Consider the following 18,416-nt stretch of genomic DNA (forward strand, 5'->3'; position numbering starts at 1 on the left):
GGAGTGGTGACTGTATTGCCAGTGTTAGACAGTAAAGAAAGGTAAAGTTTAAGGTAAAAGTTTCTTTTTACCTTAAATTTTGCAACTTTATAGAAAACAAAACTTGGTTGCCTTACTATATTGAGTTTTTTCTAGGAATGAAGCCAAGAGCGATGAAAGAACCAGTCTCTACTCCATCACGAGGGAGCCACAGGGGTCAGGAATGGTATGATGCCGAGATTGCCAGGAAACTACAAGAAGAGGAAATTTTGGTGAGCAAATTTTAATGCACAGGTTCAGGTGAATAAGGTGGGTTTTTTTGGTGAATTTAGTCTTTCTTAGATTATATAATAGGCATTATAGCCCTTTATCAGTTGAGACACTAATGTCTTTTTTATTGGTGGAAATCAAAACAACAGGAATAGTGTTTAATTTTATTTACTGAGTAAACATTAGCAATAGAATTCCATATCCTTGTGTCTTCATTATTGAGTTCTGATAATTCTCTAGGAATCTGCTCTAGGATTTGGCAAAAATAGACCCTGCTCTGGCTGGTGAATGTGTACCAAGCAATTACCAGGTTGAGGATGTTAATCACAATTAGTTTTAAATACCAGTTTATTTTTATATAAGATTTTAAAAAATGGACAGAATAGGATCCAATTAAATTAATTTTGTTGCATTTTCTATAATATAGGCTACCCAGGTGGATGTGAGAGCTGCTCAAGTAGCCCAGGATGAGGTGAGTTCGTGATGACGAGGTTGTTTGTTTAGCCAGTGTTCTTTGGAACTATGGCAGTAACTTTCCACCCGCAGTTCTGTAATCAGTAAGAATATGGACTGGATTTTTTTAAGGAAATTGCTAGACTTCTAATGGCTGAAGAAAAGAAAGCTTACAAGAAAGCCAAGGAACGAGAGAAATCGTCATTGGACAAAAGAAAGCATGACTCTGATTGGAAGGTAGGGTCTGTTGTTTTGTTTGTTTGTTCAAGTAAAATTAGAAATGTAAAGGGGGCTCTGCTTTTAGGGTGATCCCTGCAAATATGTTTAGGGTGTACAATGTGCTTGTATCACATATGTGAATCTGACTTGTAAAAGTTGTTTCACTATAGAAAATCATATTAAATTCTTGAAAGTAACCATGTAAAAAGTTATTGCTAAGATTGAAAAACTCATTTCATTCATTTTAAGACCCATCAGGATGTGAGTATCCTCTGGTCATTAGTAATCTTAGTTTTACCACAGTTACCTTACAGGAGAATATAGCATTTTCACATGCTTGCAAATTGCCACAGTGGCCTTTTCTTCCTGTCTGTACTTTCCCTGTGTAACGACACTGTGTTTCATTCCTAATGATGGACTCATTGTTCTTGTTTCCTCTTGGTTCTTGGTAGGCTGCAGATACCCCCAGCAGTCATTGCTTATGTCAGAGTGCAAGCACTGTCTAGTGTGAGCTTGAGCTATTATCATGATTCAGAAGTAGGAGACAAAACAGTCAGTGATGTCAATTCACTCTACTGTAATCTAATTGTTGTATATGGTGGCTGCAAATACAATTTAATAGACTTTACTCATTAGTTACATTGTGCCAAGCATTCCTCTGGACTTGTAGGGAAAAACAAAGATATTTCCTTATGAGAATGTAGAATGGAGGCAGGAAGGCAGACTGGAGACAGCTAACAAATACAAGGTCAAGCTGGCTGATGAAAGCATAATGGAAGAACAGCAGAGGAGAAGGGAGAGGGTTTATGTAGTAAAGTGTCTCTAGGGAGAGAGTTTGTGTCAGATCTGGACAGATGGTGTGTGTCCACCTGTTCTCTAAGAGATACCTCCCAGGGTCTCTGGTCCTGTCTGACTCTTGGCTATGAGGAAAGACAAGATACAGAAACCATGATAATAGTGTTGCTCAGTTACATGGTTGTCAGTCTTAAAGAAAATGAAAGTATTATCTCCATGTTAATTATTTATACTCAATCTCCCTCTTTTACCATCTTTGAAATTCAGGATTTTTTTCTAACCCATTTCATTTTTAGTAGAAAGGTTCCCAAATGGTTGTCCATTAATGAAGCCACAAATAATTGCCCAGGACCTACTCAATTTCTTTGTTAACCCTGTGCAGGAGCAGGTATTTTTGAGGATTACAAATCAGTAAAGTAAAAGAGGAAGGCCACTTTTCTATTAGATATCAGAACTGCTGTGCTTTCTAGATTCTTTAACTGGTGCTGGTACTGTTCTTTTCTTAGAAAATGCCTTGAAATGTGTCTTAGTTTTTGACTTGAAAATCGTCCTCCCTGAGTGAGGTAGGTGTTCAGAAACAAGGTCACAAGCACACACCGAGATTCCAGGGACTCCGGGAGCCCACCAGTTCTCATTAACTGGTGTGCAGCCACTGTGCTGATAACGGGTGGCCAGGCACACGCTGGGGGGAGCATGTTTGAGTGGGGTTACTTGTTTAGCCCACTGATCTCACTGCCCTGACAGCCTCCAGCATACCTTCGAGACCAATTTTTTTTAATCTCTGAGTGGTTGTACTTAAAAATATTTTATGTCTTGAACTGAATGTAAGTAACCTGAAATAATTAAAGGAGAGTAGTTTCACACAATTTAGATGCATTCTAAACCTAATCTTTTCCTTTGTTTGTTGGTTTCTTTATTTTTTTTTCTGTTGTAGCCCAAAACACCTAAATCAGCACACTCAAAATCAAAAGACAGTGACGAACCTCACCGTTCTAAGAATGACAGGCCAGCACGGTAAGTTGGTGGTACCTGCAGCGGAGAGTGAGGAACTTGGCTTTGGGGTGAGTAAAGAGAAGTTGTAGCCTGAGGAATGTTTGTTCTTTTCGGAGAACATCCAGACACCTGCACTCATGAGGTGGTATCAGGTCATGCCGGGTATTCTCCAACTTTTGTTTCCAGTCTTAAATTTGGGTGGAAGAGGTCAAATGAGAAAGATGGGGCATTTCACAGAAGCTGGGGTGTAGAGAGGAAGGATGTGCCTTTTGTTAGCACCGGTTCTTGTCTCTGTCTTTGCCGAACCGATGCCCTCATCCAAGAAGGGATGAGCTTAAACGTGTACCTAAGTGAAGTCTCAGGTTTTAATTTTTCACGAGGTTCGTGATCTGTGTCTGACATTTACATATGCTCAAGTTCATTTCTGTGTGAGTCTCAGCGTCCTAGGCAAATGCTCAATGAGTCATTACAGGCTGTTCTAACTCCCACCAGGTCAAATCACTGTGGCTGTGTATAGGTGCTTTCTGGCTTCTCTCAGGAAGTCTTGGGTCACAGTAATGGAGCAGCTGCTCTTTTGACCTCAAGGTGTCAACCTTTAAGTCTCTGGGGAAGCAACCTTTTTATTTTCCCTTCATTGCTTTCTGTCGATTTTCAAAAGAATATATGATTGGATAGGAGGAAAGAATATTAAATGGAAAAAGATGAAAAATACTAAGTTCAACATTTGGAAAATTCTAAATTATTAGACTATTGAATTTTGATCCTGATTTCTAATAATATATTTATCAATTCCTAAAATGTAGTTTTATTACACTGAAGGCATACAGTATTGCTACCCCTTATTTGCCCACACTTAAGCTGTGCTGCTTGTTTCTTTAAAGTGAATGTATTTAGTGCCCTTTAAGCTGTGCTGCTTGTTTCTTTAAAGTGAATGTATTTAGTGCCCTTTAAAAGCCATACTCTATTTCTAAGCTCTTGGGCTTTCAGAAGACAAAGGCCCTTTAGAAAATTATGTCAGATTTGTGAAGCTTTAGAGCAGCAGTAGTTCAGTTTGTCTAATTGTGTAAAATTGGTTCTCGTAACTTTTAGTTAAGCACATGCCAAACTGTTTTTAAAGCAGATTTTAGTGCTACAGGGTTTCGTCTTATTTACATCTCTGCAATATCCACATAAAGTAACAACTGACTAATCTGTTCTCAGGAAGTGAATAGCTGTGCAGTGAATAGAATTCTGTAGTTATTTTGTCATCTTTGAAGTCTAAGGGCTCCTTAGAACACTAATAATTTTACAGCAGATAAGGCAGAACAATGTGGAATAGCTATTTTAAAAGGTTTATTAAAGTTGAAAACAAGTTCTGGGAATGTAATAGGGACTTGTAAGACTATTCGGCATATTGCAGGAATAAATAATCAAATGATCCTGTATGAAAAAATGGCTGTAAGTCAAAAGTGACCTATACCTATGACTGGTGGAACTGAAGTCTTTTTTGACCTGACAGGATCATTTGTCTTTAAATACCATTTATAGAAAAATTATATATATGGCATTATAAAAATGAAGAATATTATGTAGCTTATATGTTCACAGTTTAAAATTAAAGCCTATTATCTTAACTGTAGCTATATGCACAACTAATATCAGGATATATGCTTTCTGGTTAGGATCTCTGTGTTCCTCTTCCAAAGTTAAAAGTGTAGCCACTTTTACAGAAAAAGATGGTTTCAAGGACTGAAAAACTTGGACCTGCCTAGGTCAATATGTTTTATTTACTTTAGTGTAGTTATAATAGTAGTAGAGGGGATGCAAATTCTCAGAGCTTATAGCATTCATGGTCAAAAATCAATTTCCGTGTCTATTATAAAATTTTTCAACTCTTCCTAAGGAAATAGAGAACCAGCTGGCAACCTGAACTAATTATACCTCTTTGTATTTGGAAAAAGTTTCGACCCAAGTTCTAAATTTTAACCATAGGATTTTATACTGGAAATACTATCTGGTATTGTATTTTTTTCCATACTTACAGTTTTGAATAAAGATGCTGCCGCTGATAAAAATACATACCTCTGTAGTTGAGTGTAGTATAGTAGTTAAGAAAGAGCACTGGTTTTGAAATCCATTTGAGTTTGAGCCCTGGCTCTGCCACTTAACAACTATGAAATTGGACGGATCACTTACCTCAGCTCTAACTCTAAAATATGTGTATGACATGCAGGCTTAGCTTAAAATTTAAGTGATGTATATTTATATACAACCAACAGTGTAGTCTTTACTGTATGTACAAGTTTCCATCCCATGCTGACCTCTTCCAGATACTGAACACCCAGCAGAGGCCTATTGCTTGGGGAGAGGGTGAGAAATCTGGAAATATTTGCCTTTATTTTTATAGGACAGAGCTCATTGTATTTACTAGCATAACTTTCCAAATTGCAGAATACCTATGCCTTTCAGATTGTATATATAATTACACAAAACATCCTAGGACATGGTTATATCCTGACAAATAGTAACCTCATGTGGTCCCATGCTTTAGTGAAACAACAAAACAAAAAAGGAGACACTTTATTTTTCATTTCATTAAAGCCAAATGTTTGCAGAAGTCTTTACTACATGATTAAAATAATAAGTTCAGAGTACTAAAAAATTCTCAATTTTTTTACGTTGTTTTGTTTTTGACATGAGAAGGTGCAAATACAGGGCTGCCTTTTCCTTTTCTAAGCTCTACTTTGCCACCTAGTGGATTAATGGATTTTGCAGTAAATTTTATGTTGACCAATGTCCCTTCTGTCCCTTTCTCCCCCCTCTTGTCCTCCCATTTTACCTGCTGTCCTCCCTCTGTCACCTCTTCTCCCTTAACTTTATCACTTTCTTCATTTCTGTTCTTTGCTTTCTTCCTGTCTTTCTTCTTAAATCCTACCAAAACCATGTAAATTTCTCATTAGTGTCAGTGGCCACATCACATTAATCTTTGTTTCTCTAGTCCTTAGCACAATGCCTCACACATATTGGGTGTCCGAAAATGTGTTTTTATTGAATTATGTGCACCAAAACAAAAGAACAGTAAAATAAAATAATTTATCAAGTTCATGTAGCTGGCCAGGAGCTAAAATGAGAATTCTAAAACATTCTGACTTTCCATTAGTAACAAAAACATTTTTGCCATGTGACCCAGTGAGCAGTAGAGTTGTCGCCACCACTACTTCAAGTATCTCTAAATTCAGACTTCCCTTCAGGCCGCCACCACCTGCCGTGACAGATGCTGAGGATTCGGATTACACTTACTTTACGAACCAGCATAATGCCACACGCCATTTCTCAAGACCGGAGTCCTCTCATAAAGGTAAGAATATAGTATATGGTTAAATTTAGGATCCTTTTAAATAATCCTCGTGGTATGGTGGAAAAATCAAATTCTGTCTATAGATCAGTGGAGTGGAAAAATACTCCTCTCAGCAGAACATTATAATATTCTTCATTTATGAAAAAATAATTTTTTAATGCTGCAGAAACAAAACACCTTAAATTGAATGTAAGATTTTCTATGTATTTTCATTTTTCTGCAGAGAGATTTCATTTTCTCATCAGATTCTTTATCAGATTGTGATGGTTGTTTCTACTATTTAGATCTGTTGGGATTTTTCTATTTTAGCTCTTCTTTACCATCTGCCCAAGTCTGTATTTATTAGACTTAAAATACACAAATACATACACACACACAGTTATGCAAAAGAAAAATGGGGCAAGGAAAATGAGGAAAGAATATGAGATTTAAGTTGGACCAGATCTTTAAAATGAAAGAAATGTTTGCGTTTAATTACTTTTCAAAACATATGTGTTCACTAATGTGTTTCTTAAAGATAGTCATAAAATGAGATAACAAAAAGTAGTTTCTTGTATTAATTTCCTCATCTAAAAATAAAAGTGATTTTTTTTTATCTTTACCCATGTGCATGCCTAGTGAGGAGATGGGAGGGAAAGAGGGGGGGAAGAAAGATCAGTGGGAGAGTGTCACATCCATCAATCGGTCAGTCGCCTCTGGTAGGGGCCCCAACTGGGGACCGAACCTGCAACCTAGGCATGTTCCCTGACCGGAAATCAAAACCATGACTCTGGCTTATGGGACCTCGCTCCAGTCAGCTGAGCCATACCAGCCAGGGCTAAAAATGGAGGTGGTTGTAATAGTGTCTGTGTTGTCAGGATCATGTAAGTAAAATATCTGAAAGCAAATATTAGGTTTTCTTGATGCTTATTTTCTGTTACGGTTTCTTTGAAGATTTCTTAGGTGATGTTTTCATTACACTTTTCCAAATCTAAAGACAACCTTCTTAAACTTCTTTTTTTTTCCTGCAGTCATTATAAAATACCAATATACAATGCCATCCCTGACTAATTAACTCAGAATTTCTAGGGGATGAGAGTTGCTGCTAGTCATTGGTATTGTTTCAAAGCTTTTCTTCCCACCACCCCACCCCCTTCATTCTAAGACCCATCCTCTATTGAGAATAAGACACAAGACATTATTTAAAAGATGGAACTTGTTGGACTTCATCAAACAACCCCTGCATTACAAATTCCATTCTTTGGTGGCCTTTTTACCATCCTTGATTTAACTGCAAGTAGCTCATGATGTTTTTTTCTTATGCTATATACTTGCATTATTTTTTAAGGGCTGCCTTTCTGTTCTTGACATATCTTTGGTATATAATATTAAAATAACACTTTGATTCTATATGTAAATATTTTATACTCAGGAGCAAAGAAAACACAAAATGCATAGACATAAAGATAAATAATTTTGCCTAAGCAATCTGAGAGAGTTTCATGGTTTAAATTATTTTTAATTTTAATTTTTAATTTTATTTTTTAAAGTATTTCTAAACTTCTAAACTTATTGTTGACATTCAGTGTTATATCGGTTTCATGCATACAACATAATGATTAGACATTTATATAACTGATGAAGTGATCACCTTGATAAGTCTAGTATCCATCTGACACTGTAGATTTTTTTGTTTTGTTTTGTTTTCTTTTTAATATATCCAGTCCTCTGCCTGAGGCTGGAACAGGCATTCTTTTTTTTTTTTTTTTTAAGATTTTATTTATTTATTTTTAGAGAGGGAATGGAGGGAGATAGAGAGAGAAACATCAATGTGCGGTTTCTGGGAGTCATGGCCTGCAACCCAGGCATGTACCCTGACTGGGAATCGAACCTGCGATACTTGGTTCGCAGCCCGAGCTCAATCCACTGAGCTACGCCAGCCAGGGCACACTATAGTTATTACAGTATTATGAACTATATTTTTTGTGCTGTACTTTAGTTCTTACGACTATTTTTATAACTACCAATTTATACATCTTAATCCCTTTACCTTTTTCACCCATCCTCCCAACTCTCCTCCCATTTTCCAGTCATCAGTTTGTTCTCTGGATGTGAGTTTGTTTCTGTTTTGTTTTGTTTTCTAGATTCATATGGTATTTGTCTTTCTCTGTCTGGCTTATTTCACTTATACTAATACCCTTTAGGTCTACCCACATTGTTGCAAATAGCAAGATTTCTTATTTCATTGTATATGTGTACCAAACTTTTTAATGTACTTGTCTATAGGTGGACACTTCAGTTGCTTTTGTATCTTAGCTATTGTAAACAATGCTTCAGTAAACATAGGTTTATGTATGTCTTTTCAAATTGGTGTTTTTGGTTTACTTGGATAAGTACCCAAAAGTGGAATTGCTGGATCTGTGGTAGTTTATTTTTATTTTTTGAGGAAACTCCATACTCTATACTGTTTTCCACAGTGGCTGCACCAGTCTGTGTTCCCACCAACAGTGCGTGCAAGTTTCTTGATTGTTGATTCTGTGATGATAACTGTTCTGAGAAATGTGAGGTGATCTGTAATTGTGTTCGGATTTCCCTGATGATAAGGTGGTGTTGAGCATCTTTTTACATGTCTGTGGGCCATCTGTATGTCTTCTCCAGATAATTACCTATTCAGGTCCTCTGCCCATTTTTTTAATTGAATTGTTTGGTTTTTTTGGTGTTAAGTTGTTTGTCTTTCTTATATATTTTGAATATATTTTAACCCCTTATTGGATATTTAACTGGTGAATATCTTCTCTTCATTCAGTAGGTTGTCTTTTCCTTTGGTAGATGGTTTCCTTCAGTGTGTAAAAGCTTTTTTACTTTGATGTAGTCCTGTGTGTTTATTTTTGTTTTTGTTTTCTTTGCCCAAGGATACATATCCATATATATATATATATATATATATGTATATAGCTAATAATGGTGTCAAAGAGTTTACTGCCCGAGTTTTCTTCTAGGAGTTTTATGGAGTCTTACATCTAAGTCTTCAATCCATTTTGAACTTATTCTTTCATTGATAATATGATATAAGAAAGTGATCTAGTTTCATTCTTTTGCATGTGTCTGTCCACTTTCCCCAGCACCATTTATTAAAGTGATTGTCTTTTCCCCACTGTATATTCTTGCCTCTATTGTCATAAATTAATTGATTATATAGGCATGGGTTTCTTTCTGGGATCCCTTGTTCTGTTGTATTGATCCAGTGTGTCTGTTGTTTATGGCAGTACTATGATGTTTTTATTATTATAACCCTGCAGTATAGTTTGATGTTAGGTAGTGCGATACTTTCACCTTTGTTCTTTTTTCTCACCATCTCTGTGGCTATTCGCGATCTTTTGTGGTTCCATATAAATCTTAGGATTATTTGTTCTAGTTCATTGAAAAATGCCATTGGTATTTTGAGAGGGCTTGCATTGAATCTGTAAATTGCTTAGTTTCAAAGATTTTTTTTCCTTAATGGTGTTTCTTCTTTTTTCCTCCCTTCCCAGGTTTCCATTACAAGCAGTAGAAACCTAGGAATCTGCCTTGAAAACGGACTCACTGTAGCAAATGTTACTGGATGATACAGAATGCATTCCACGCTTATTTTTTCCTCCTATATTTGTATTCCTGGGATTTATCCTCAAGTGTTTTTCTGACCATAAATAATTTTTAATGCATTTAAAATGTTTTTGCTTATTTCTGATCATTTGGGCAGTACAAGAAAATCTAGCTTCTGAATATTGACCACCTCTACACTGCATATGCTTCCTGGGATATAATATCTAAGAGATCTATAAAATGCCATTTTTCTTACGTATGGAATATTGGCATCTAGGAACTAAGCTTTATTTAGGAATTAGAATTTAGTGAAGATCATATGATTAAGCTAAAATATAATGTTTAGATGAAATGCAGAATAAAAGAGTGTAAGGAATAGTTTTGGGAGGTGCACTAGTGTATGATATATGGAAAGACAGAGCCTTTTGTTTTTCATACTCCAGGAAAAGAAAAATATCACAACTATAACGTATTAAAAAAATCTGCGGTAGTTGAAACATGTTGCTCTGACTACCAGGACTGTGAGTTTTGCATATCCTTACACATCCTCCAGGGAAAATTGGCCTGGATGTCCTCTCACACATTCCTGCTATTGCTTCCTCAATAGCAAGGCTTCTGAAGCCTCTAGGCATTGCCCATTTATTAGTATTTATTGGAAAAAAATTAATTCTATTATATCTTAACTCAGGTCTGTGTGAAGTCAACTAAAAATGAAAACTTTCTATTCCTTCTTTTATTTTACACTTATTCCTATAGCCAAGGCAAATGGAATTGGGAAGGTGTGTTCATAAGTAATGATCTCATCATTCTCTCTGGCCATAGATTGAAGTTTTCCTCTGGCTTAAAAAACATAGCAGTATTTGTTGGCAACCTCTCACAGATGTTTCACATATGTCCCAACAATTAGATTAATTCAACTTGAAGTTGATAAAGTACTTCTTTATGCAAGTTTTTGATCCTGCATATTCATTAATGATACATGATCATCAGATCCTTAATACAAGACCTTTAAATGCCTCTTCAAGAAATCTAGTCTTTGTCTAGCTCCTAACCTTATGGAAATACTTCTTTTCCCATACTAGTAAGTAAACCCAAATGTCAGTCATGCTGTGTTTATATACACACACACACAAATACACACATATGCATCTGTATATATGTATATATGTATGTGTGATATATTCACAGCTTGACTGCCTGTTATTTTTCACTGTATGGTGTTTATTTAGGAATGAAATGTATAGGCAACTAGAGAAAAAAGCTCTTAATCCATTCTTTCCCCATTGGGAAATGCCTTCAACTTGCCTTATCTTTCCAGATATTTAGAGTCAGGCAATATTCAGGAAGCTATTTAGAGTAGTTTTGAGAGTGGATTTGGATCTTTCATTCTCAGAAGGGTCTTTGGTTTCATGAAGTTTTTGGATTGTATGAATTAGGGTGAAAGGTATCTAAGAGTTAAGTTTTGGAGAAATGATAATCAAAAAAAGAAAGAAAACCCTAAGGAAGGTAGTCATTTCAGAGAAATGGGGAGAGGGAAAATAACAGGACTTGGAATGGCCATGATGAAATGAATGAAGAAAAGCCTTCATTTCGTCAAGGGCAAACCAGACTCATCCTGGCCTTACATCAAATTGCAGAGACGGTGGTTTCAATATCCGAAGCTGAGGCCTGCTGACTCATAGGAACGCCATATGTTTCTTTGTCTGCCCTGTGGTTTTGCTTCTTGTTTTTTAGAAGTCTTTATGGTAGATTTAAAGAAAAAAGAAGTATTTTTATTTGATAGTTAGGCAAATAGGCAATATCATTTGCCATATTTTTATTTTATAAATGTTTATTTTTATATCTCATGCATTGATCAGTTTTACTTTTAAAATTCTGCATTTCTCTTGCCTCTCATGTACTTTATCCGATTGTATTTATTATTGTGAAATGCCAGCTGAGTATATTTCATTCCAAAATGTCAGGCCACTTAACACTTAACCAGGCTGTTAGTGTTTTGACTGTCTTAGTAAGTGACCAAAGGTGACATTTCCCTTGTGACATTCAATTCAACATCTGTACTGAAAATTTGATTTTTTTTAGGTTTTTAAAAGATTAGTATTCTAACATATTTTAATTTAACTTAATTTTTTGTAAAGCAGATACTTTTTAAAAAGAGTAACAGAGTGATTCTTTCCCCATGAATAAGGAGGCAGAAATCAAAGTCGACCAGTTAAATCCTCTTGTTCTCATTCAAATAATGTGATTATCTTTGAGATTATACAAGCAACTAACAAGAGTATTTTTATTTTAAGAAACTGACAAATTTCATTGTGTTCTCTGCTTTTCACTCTCATTTTTATGTAAGTGTGGAAGCATTTATTTTGCTCCTGTCCCTAGTGCTGGAACACACACAATTTAATTTTTAGGCCCACAATGCATTATGCTTTAATGTTGTGATGTAAACTAATACTTCTGGCCTTGGAAAAATCTTTCTGTTTCTATACCTCTGTTCTCTGGAGGCCAGGCTTTGTTAACCAGTATTGCTGAATGAGCACAATACATTAAGGAGCCTTATACTGGACACGTACAGCCCCTCCCCAAACCTCGCTTTTTGTAGGTCATTGCCAGGAGGCTGGGTGAGGTAGGGTCCACTTAAACATCCTGAGTTAAAAAGAAGTCAGCTGTGTGTCAGACTGACACCAACCGTATTGCTTTACTGAGAGCCTAGACAGTTATGCACACGCTTTAAAAGAACATCGAGATTTTTAGAAAGTGACTTTCAATATCATTGAAATACTTTTTCTCAAATGTCTTTACAAAAACTAGCAACAGTCTAACGAACTGCAAGAAAAAATTTATGACTTTTCATTATAGAGAAACATCTAAAGTAGAAAAGAGAGATATGGAGAGATGCTCCCAGGAGGAAAACCTTTTCAGAATGGCAGTGGCCACTTGGATCTGCATCATCATATTCCCAAATGTGTGACCTTTGGCCTGGTGTTCCCCTGAACTCACAGAACTGTGAACTGGACCCAGTCCCTCCTTTCCTTCTCCGCTGTGGCCTGCGGCCAAGCTTCGGCGATGGATCAATTCATTGCTGACTTTGACCACACCTTGCCCTCCATGTCAGGACTTTTTTGGTATGAAAATAATTAACTTTTAAATGATAATTATTTTTCTTTAATACTGTCAAATATTCTCTAAATTCATCTTGTGCCAAATTGTTCTTTGAAACACGTATTATAATATGGTGCATTCATTTTACCACAAAAATGGTTAACATTTTAGAGCCTTGATTTTTAATGAGTGTTACCTTTGTATAAAAATCACAAATACCAGGGTTATTCATTTATTCAGTGGTGATTTTCTTGAAATGTACCTGTGGTGATTGGCTGTAAAATCTTCAGCCAAATGTAGGAACAAGTCACCTGAGTAATCAGCTTTCTGAAGGACTGAGAGCAGAATAGAACTTGCACTCAAAGGTTTTTTTTTCCCCCTTTTGGGAAAACAGTATTTGTGTAGGGGGTGTCACTGTGGGAAGGGAACACCGATTGGGTAGATTTCACTGTACATAGTGTGCCATATTCTGATAACATTGGCTTTTTAGAGAGAATCATAAAAAATAAAAATGTGTTTATTCAACAAAAAGGAAAACACAGATTTTTAAAGTACTTTGTTCATTACTTACTGCTCATTGTCAGAGAAGTGACTAAATGAAAAGGTCCCATTTTTCCTCACATCTGGTGGTGCCTGTGAGTCTTAAAGCCATAATTGCTTATCTTTCTATTGCCAAAATCCTTTTTTCCCCTCTGCCCATAAGAGGTAACATGGGCAGGGAGAAGTGAAGACTGCCCTAGTAATGCTACACGGAGCACAGAGTCATCCAAATTCCTGGGGCGGGGGGTCTGTTATCCTGATGATATATAAGATCATTAAAGGGAAGAGTCCAAGCTGTTGTTGCTCTTGCCATTTAACTGTTGTTGGAAAAGCTGACGTATCATTCTGGAGAAACCAAGAAGGAAGAGGTAAACTGGGAAATCTCACTTGTACAAAGTCACTTTTCTGATGAGACCTGCACTTTCTGTCAGCAGTGTCTCAGGAGCATTATTGCCTTAATTAGTGTGATTCCAACCGAGGTCAGTGTATTGTACTTCTTATATGTAAATGACTGTCAACTCTCCATTATCCCCAGACGTCCTTGCCATCAGGAAGTTTGGAACTCCTTCCACTGAGCTAAGGGTAACCAACACACCGATAGATACATCATTTCATGTCAAGTTTGCCTCTCTGCGGACGAGCAGTGGCATGACTAAAAATGCTGGTAGGAGGGGGTTGAAATTTCCTGGCCAGATTCTTCAGGTGATCACTTCCTGAATAATTGAGAGTTGACTGTCTTTTTCCATTACGACTATGTAGATGATATTTCCAAAAGTTCTGTTACGCATTGAAGTCAACTCAGTATTGTTTTGTAAGAATTTCATCGACACTCTTAGTATGGAAGTGCACAACATTAACAGCAAAAAGAAAACCAAACAAAATAGAGACCTTTACTTGAAATTAGATATTTGATGGCGTGAAGAGTCTTTCTGGTTTACTACTTTTCATAGAAAATGAACCGAGAAGACTTGCTGGGATAGGGAAGACACCAGACTGTTCATTAAAGGTGTAGTTGATGCCACAGACTGACATAACTGTCTAAGTAATCATGTTGATTTGTGGAAATATCTGGTCCTAAAAACCACTCTTTCCCTTATGTATTTGTGTGAATTGCCTAGAAACATGTTCCAAATAGATTTAATGTGCATTTGTGTAGTCTCAGCAAACTAGAAAATGTTTTTTCTCCTTTTGAGTAACGCCTCATAGCATAGGGATCCAGCACTATGCTGGTTTCAGCATTTCAGACAAGGAGAGAATTAATTGTCTAACTCAGTTCCCCACTATTTATTGCTGAGTTTCATGTATAAAGAATAGGAAAATTAAAAGACAGGGTTTGAGGGACATTTCTTTCACAAAGAGCAAGGATTAAGAACAATGAAGACAGTTGGGAGAATTTTCTGTCACACATTAAATGCTTAGGATACGTTTTTGTTGCACTGAATTTCAGACCATCACTGCTAAAATAGTTTCTACCTGTTAAATTTTGTGGAAGGGGTTTTGGTGTTAGAATATTTTTTAAAAATTCTGGTTGACTTAGTATTTGAAATCCCTGCAGGTTGTAACTTCAACTCTTGCTATAAACTGAAAGCCCAATGCCCTTTCTCAGAAATAGCTATATTTTTTACCTGCCTCTTAAAGGCAACCCAGTATTTATTTCATGAGGTATTGTACATAATGAGAAGGTATAGTAGGAAGGTAGCATATAAAAATGATGATCCAAAATGAGAATTCTCTGAAATGGTGTTTTCCTTAAGAAGGATCTATCCCAGCACAAAATTATATTTTAAAAGGTGCTGATTAACCAAGTACAAGAGTTTGCTTGTATAAATCAAGTTGCTCAGGAAATTTGAGGTGGTGCTGTCATTTGTCTTACAATTCGGAAAAGTACTCTTTTGTGACAGACACGACACGGTACCCAAGACAGTTTTGGATTCTTTTGACATTTGCAATGTGGGTATGTTTAAAAAACATGTGAGGCACTATCCCAAGTGCTCATCAATTTGTAGCCAAGCCCCAGAGGGAAAAGCAGCTTTGAAATAGTTACTTCATGAAACTGAACAGTACCTTAATGAAAGTTGCCCAAGGACAGAAAACAGGGGCCACCTCGAACCACATGCCTATCTAGAGATTAAGTGAAACTGTGAGGGACACTTTGTGGATGCCTTAAAGGTGACTGATGTTGGGGACTGGTGGGTGTGGGTGCACCCATCTGGATAAGCTGAAGGAGACAGTCTATTTTAATTCACTTTCATACAGCACAAGTTGTTCCCACTCACGACCTCATTGAGGAAAACAAGAAACATGGTGCTGGTGACTTTCATGTGTCTTGGGAGGTGGAGGTGGCAATGTCAATTGGACTCTCCAGTGCTCAAGCCTCCCTTAAATGCCACTTACACATCTACATTAATTCATCTATGCAAGCTTGTGTTTTTATGGTTTGTTTTTTATATCTATGTTCCATTTGATTCTATAAACATCAGGATTAACATTGATATTATGAATAATTTTTAAACCAAAGTATCGTATAAGTTTGTGTGCTTGTTTTCCTGGCTGGTCTGAGGCAAACACCAATATTGTCCTTTTCTCTTAATAAAGTCATACGTTTGTTAAAGTCAGTGCTCTCTGACTCATGCTCTCTTTACCGCCTTCAAAGACTTAGGACGTTCTGGGAGGATTATCTGTTTTCTCTTCTTTACAAAGGAGCCCTAATGTGTCTTTCTTTAATTACGGTAAAATTGTCTCTTCCCCAAGTTCCATCCACTTTCTGTAACTGTTACAGAACAGGGCCAAGGAGGGTACAATATACTGTTACCGAAAGGACCCCCCACTAGGTTCACTTGTCTACCGCCAGAAGAAAGACATCTCTCAATGCCAGAGATTTGTGAAAAGGAAAGGAAATGTTCATTTAAAGCTATACAGACTTAAAGTAGTGACCTCATGTCTTCATTAAAATATCAAAGTCCTTTAGGATACCCACAGACACACACAGTGTTTCCTTCTCCCTCTGCCCTAATTTGGGGTACCATATCTCAGGAAAAGAAGTAGATTCAGGCTCCCGACACCATCAGCTGTGTTGTTAGCCAGGATCAAGCCGCATGGTTCTCTGCAAAATGGTGGGGGCCTCCACCCTGGCCAAAGCCTAGTGGTTCTCCCCTCCACCAAAGCTGCGGGGGTCTGCACTCCGGCAAAATGGTGTGGTTCTCCTTGGCAAAGCTGCGAGGGGGTCCCCACTCTGCCAAGACTGTGTGGTTCTCCCCTTAATGGCTGACACATCTGGGTTTAAATCCACACGCCAGTCTTCCTCTGCAGCCCCATTTCCGACTCCTCCCACAACTGGCTACACTTGCCGGCACTCCCATGTCCTTCCAGCTTTACTGGGCTGCCAAATTGGGTCTGGGCAGGTGTGACCCCATGGCATGGAGCCAATCATCTTAAAGCTGTCACGCAGGCGCTGTAACCAGGGGGAGTTGCCTTCCAGTTAAGTCTTGGGTGGAAATCACTTCCATCCCCCTGGCTCAAAGCATGGCCACAGCTATTTAACATATCTATGCAACCAGTTAAAAGTTATAGATATGTTAAATGACCATGCCATAGATTAGCTACAAAGCTGTTGCTATGCAAAACAGCTCTCAATGTTCCTGCTTCCGGTGTCCCCCTAACTCACACCTTTGAGGGGAAGGGGTGAGGACATCTTACATATCTTTCTAGTATTTCCTGGACAACTTGAGTTCTGAACCCCATTCCAAATCCCTATTTGGGGTCCCCCTCTTGGCTGTTTCATAACCACCCACAACATGATACTGATGGCTCATTGATCATTGCAATTCTGAACACGCACTCCCAAGTCTGAAGTCGGTTAGAAAAGTGATTTTATTTTGTGTGTGGTGGTGGCTTGGCAAATACGTGGACGTTCATACAATAATCCAGACAACTGAGGACCCATGAATGCAACAACTTTGTGTGCACACATTAATAACTACTGTTTCATTTTACCTTTATGAGGCAGAGGTCTTTATTTTATTTGGCTTGATAGGGTAACCATGATGTGGAAACTGATTCTGTAGAAATTTAGCAGGTTACTTAAAAGTAAGATGCTACTTCCGTGACTCTTGAAGTGATTCTTCAAGAGGTCACTGTTTAGTTTTCCTGGACCAGACTCTCGAGGCCTCTCTTCTCTGGCCAATATTATAGGGAACCTAAAAGATCTTATGTATCTGTACTATATATCATGACCAGATGCCTGATGGACACCAGTTATGTGCAGGTGTTATTTAGTTAAAGTTTGTGTATTTATTTTAGCCCTTTATTTCTAAAGAATCATGGATGAAAATTGCCAGTGCAAAAAGTTGACACATCTAGAAGCTGATGCAAAAAAAATGTATTTCTGATAAGAACAGATGGATGTGGACAACAGGGTGATCATGGCAGTATAAGGAGGTATGGAAGAATTAGTAATGGAAAACATACAATAAAAAATAAAGCTACAATAATAAAAAAATACATAATTCACATAAGCTCCCTTGAATCTGTAGTGGAACGTGCATAATGTGATTGAATGGGTGTTTGTGCATGTGACTGATTCCGAGAGTGGAGAAGTAGCACCCTAGAAAGCCCCTCCTTAAATGCAGAACATTAGCCAACCCCCCATAAACTTGGGAGATTTAGAGAAATCTTTAAGAGCACTTTCGATCACTTCAAGTCACAGTGAAGGGGGTGAAGGCAATTTCACCCCTACGTCAAGGGGCGGAAGACCACTTGGCTCCTCCCCTCCATCACATCTAGATTGCGTGCTTGCTAAAGACAGCGTCAAAGTCAGGGAACTCAAGACATGCACAGGAATAAGGAGATTAGGATCCCCATCCTGGCTTTGCTGTGTGTAAACTTGCTTCCAAACCTGGGGACACCACAGTTTGCCCTCTGTACCTCAGTTCTTTTACCGAAGAGGCACGTTGCGGTGAGCATCGGTGCTCTCTGAGCACTCCTTCAGCTCCAACACTAGGACCCCTGCTGTCCCGGCCTGCCAGGTTTTCAAGATTCTCAGGAAAGAGAAGAGCCCCCGTGCAGTACTGGGGGCCTGTCAAGTCTCCGAAACTTCCTAGACGTTTATTTGTTAGGTCTTATTTCTGATCTTGTGTTCCTTAAAAACAACAAGATTTTAAATTTCTCTTAA

The 18,416-nt window shown here is 37.6% G+C and overlaps 1 protein-coding gene across 3 annotated transcripts in view; it reads left to right on the plus strand.

The window, feature by feature from the left end:
* Positions 1-15,861, plus strand: part of CCDC50 (coiled-coil domain containing 50) — a 69,210-nt gene extending 53,349 nt beyond the window's left edge. For all 3 annotated transcript variants that reach the window (XM_045850959.1, XM_045850962.1, XM_045850960.1), the window contains 6 exons: positions 136-251; positions 677-721; positions 835-939; positions 2,651-2,730; positions 5,940-6,046; positions 9,556-15,861. In XM_045850959.1, the coding sequence (XP_045706915.1) occupies positions 136-251; positions 677-721; positions 835-939; positions 2,651-2,730; positions 5,940-6,046; positions 9,556-9,575 (473 nt within the window). In that variant the 3' untranslated portion in view covers positions 9,576-15,861. The remainder of the gene's footprint in view (positions 1-135; positions 252-676; positions 722-834; positions 940-2,650; positions 2,731-5,939; positions 6,047-9,555) is intronic.
* The last annotated feature ends 2,555 nt before the right edge of the window (positions 15,862-18,416 follow it).

Source organism: Phyllostomus hastatus, unplaced genomic scaffold, assembly GCF_019186645.2.
Source record: "Phyllostomus hastatus isolate PE091 unplaced genomic scaffold, TTU_PhHast_1.1 phas_contig_86, whole genome shotgun sequence".
NCBI lineage: Eukaryota > Metazoa > Chordata > Mammalia > Chiroptera > Phyllostomidae > Phyllostomus > Phyllostomus hastatus.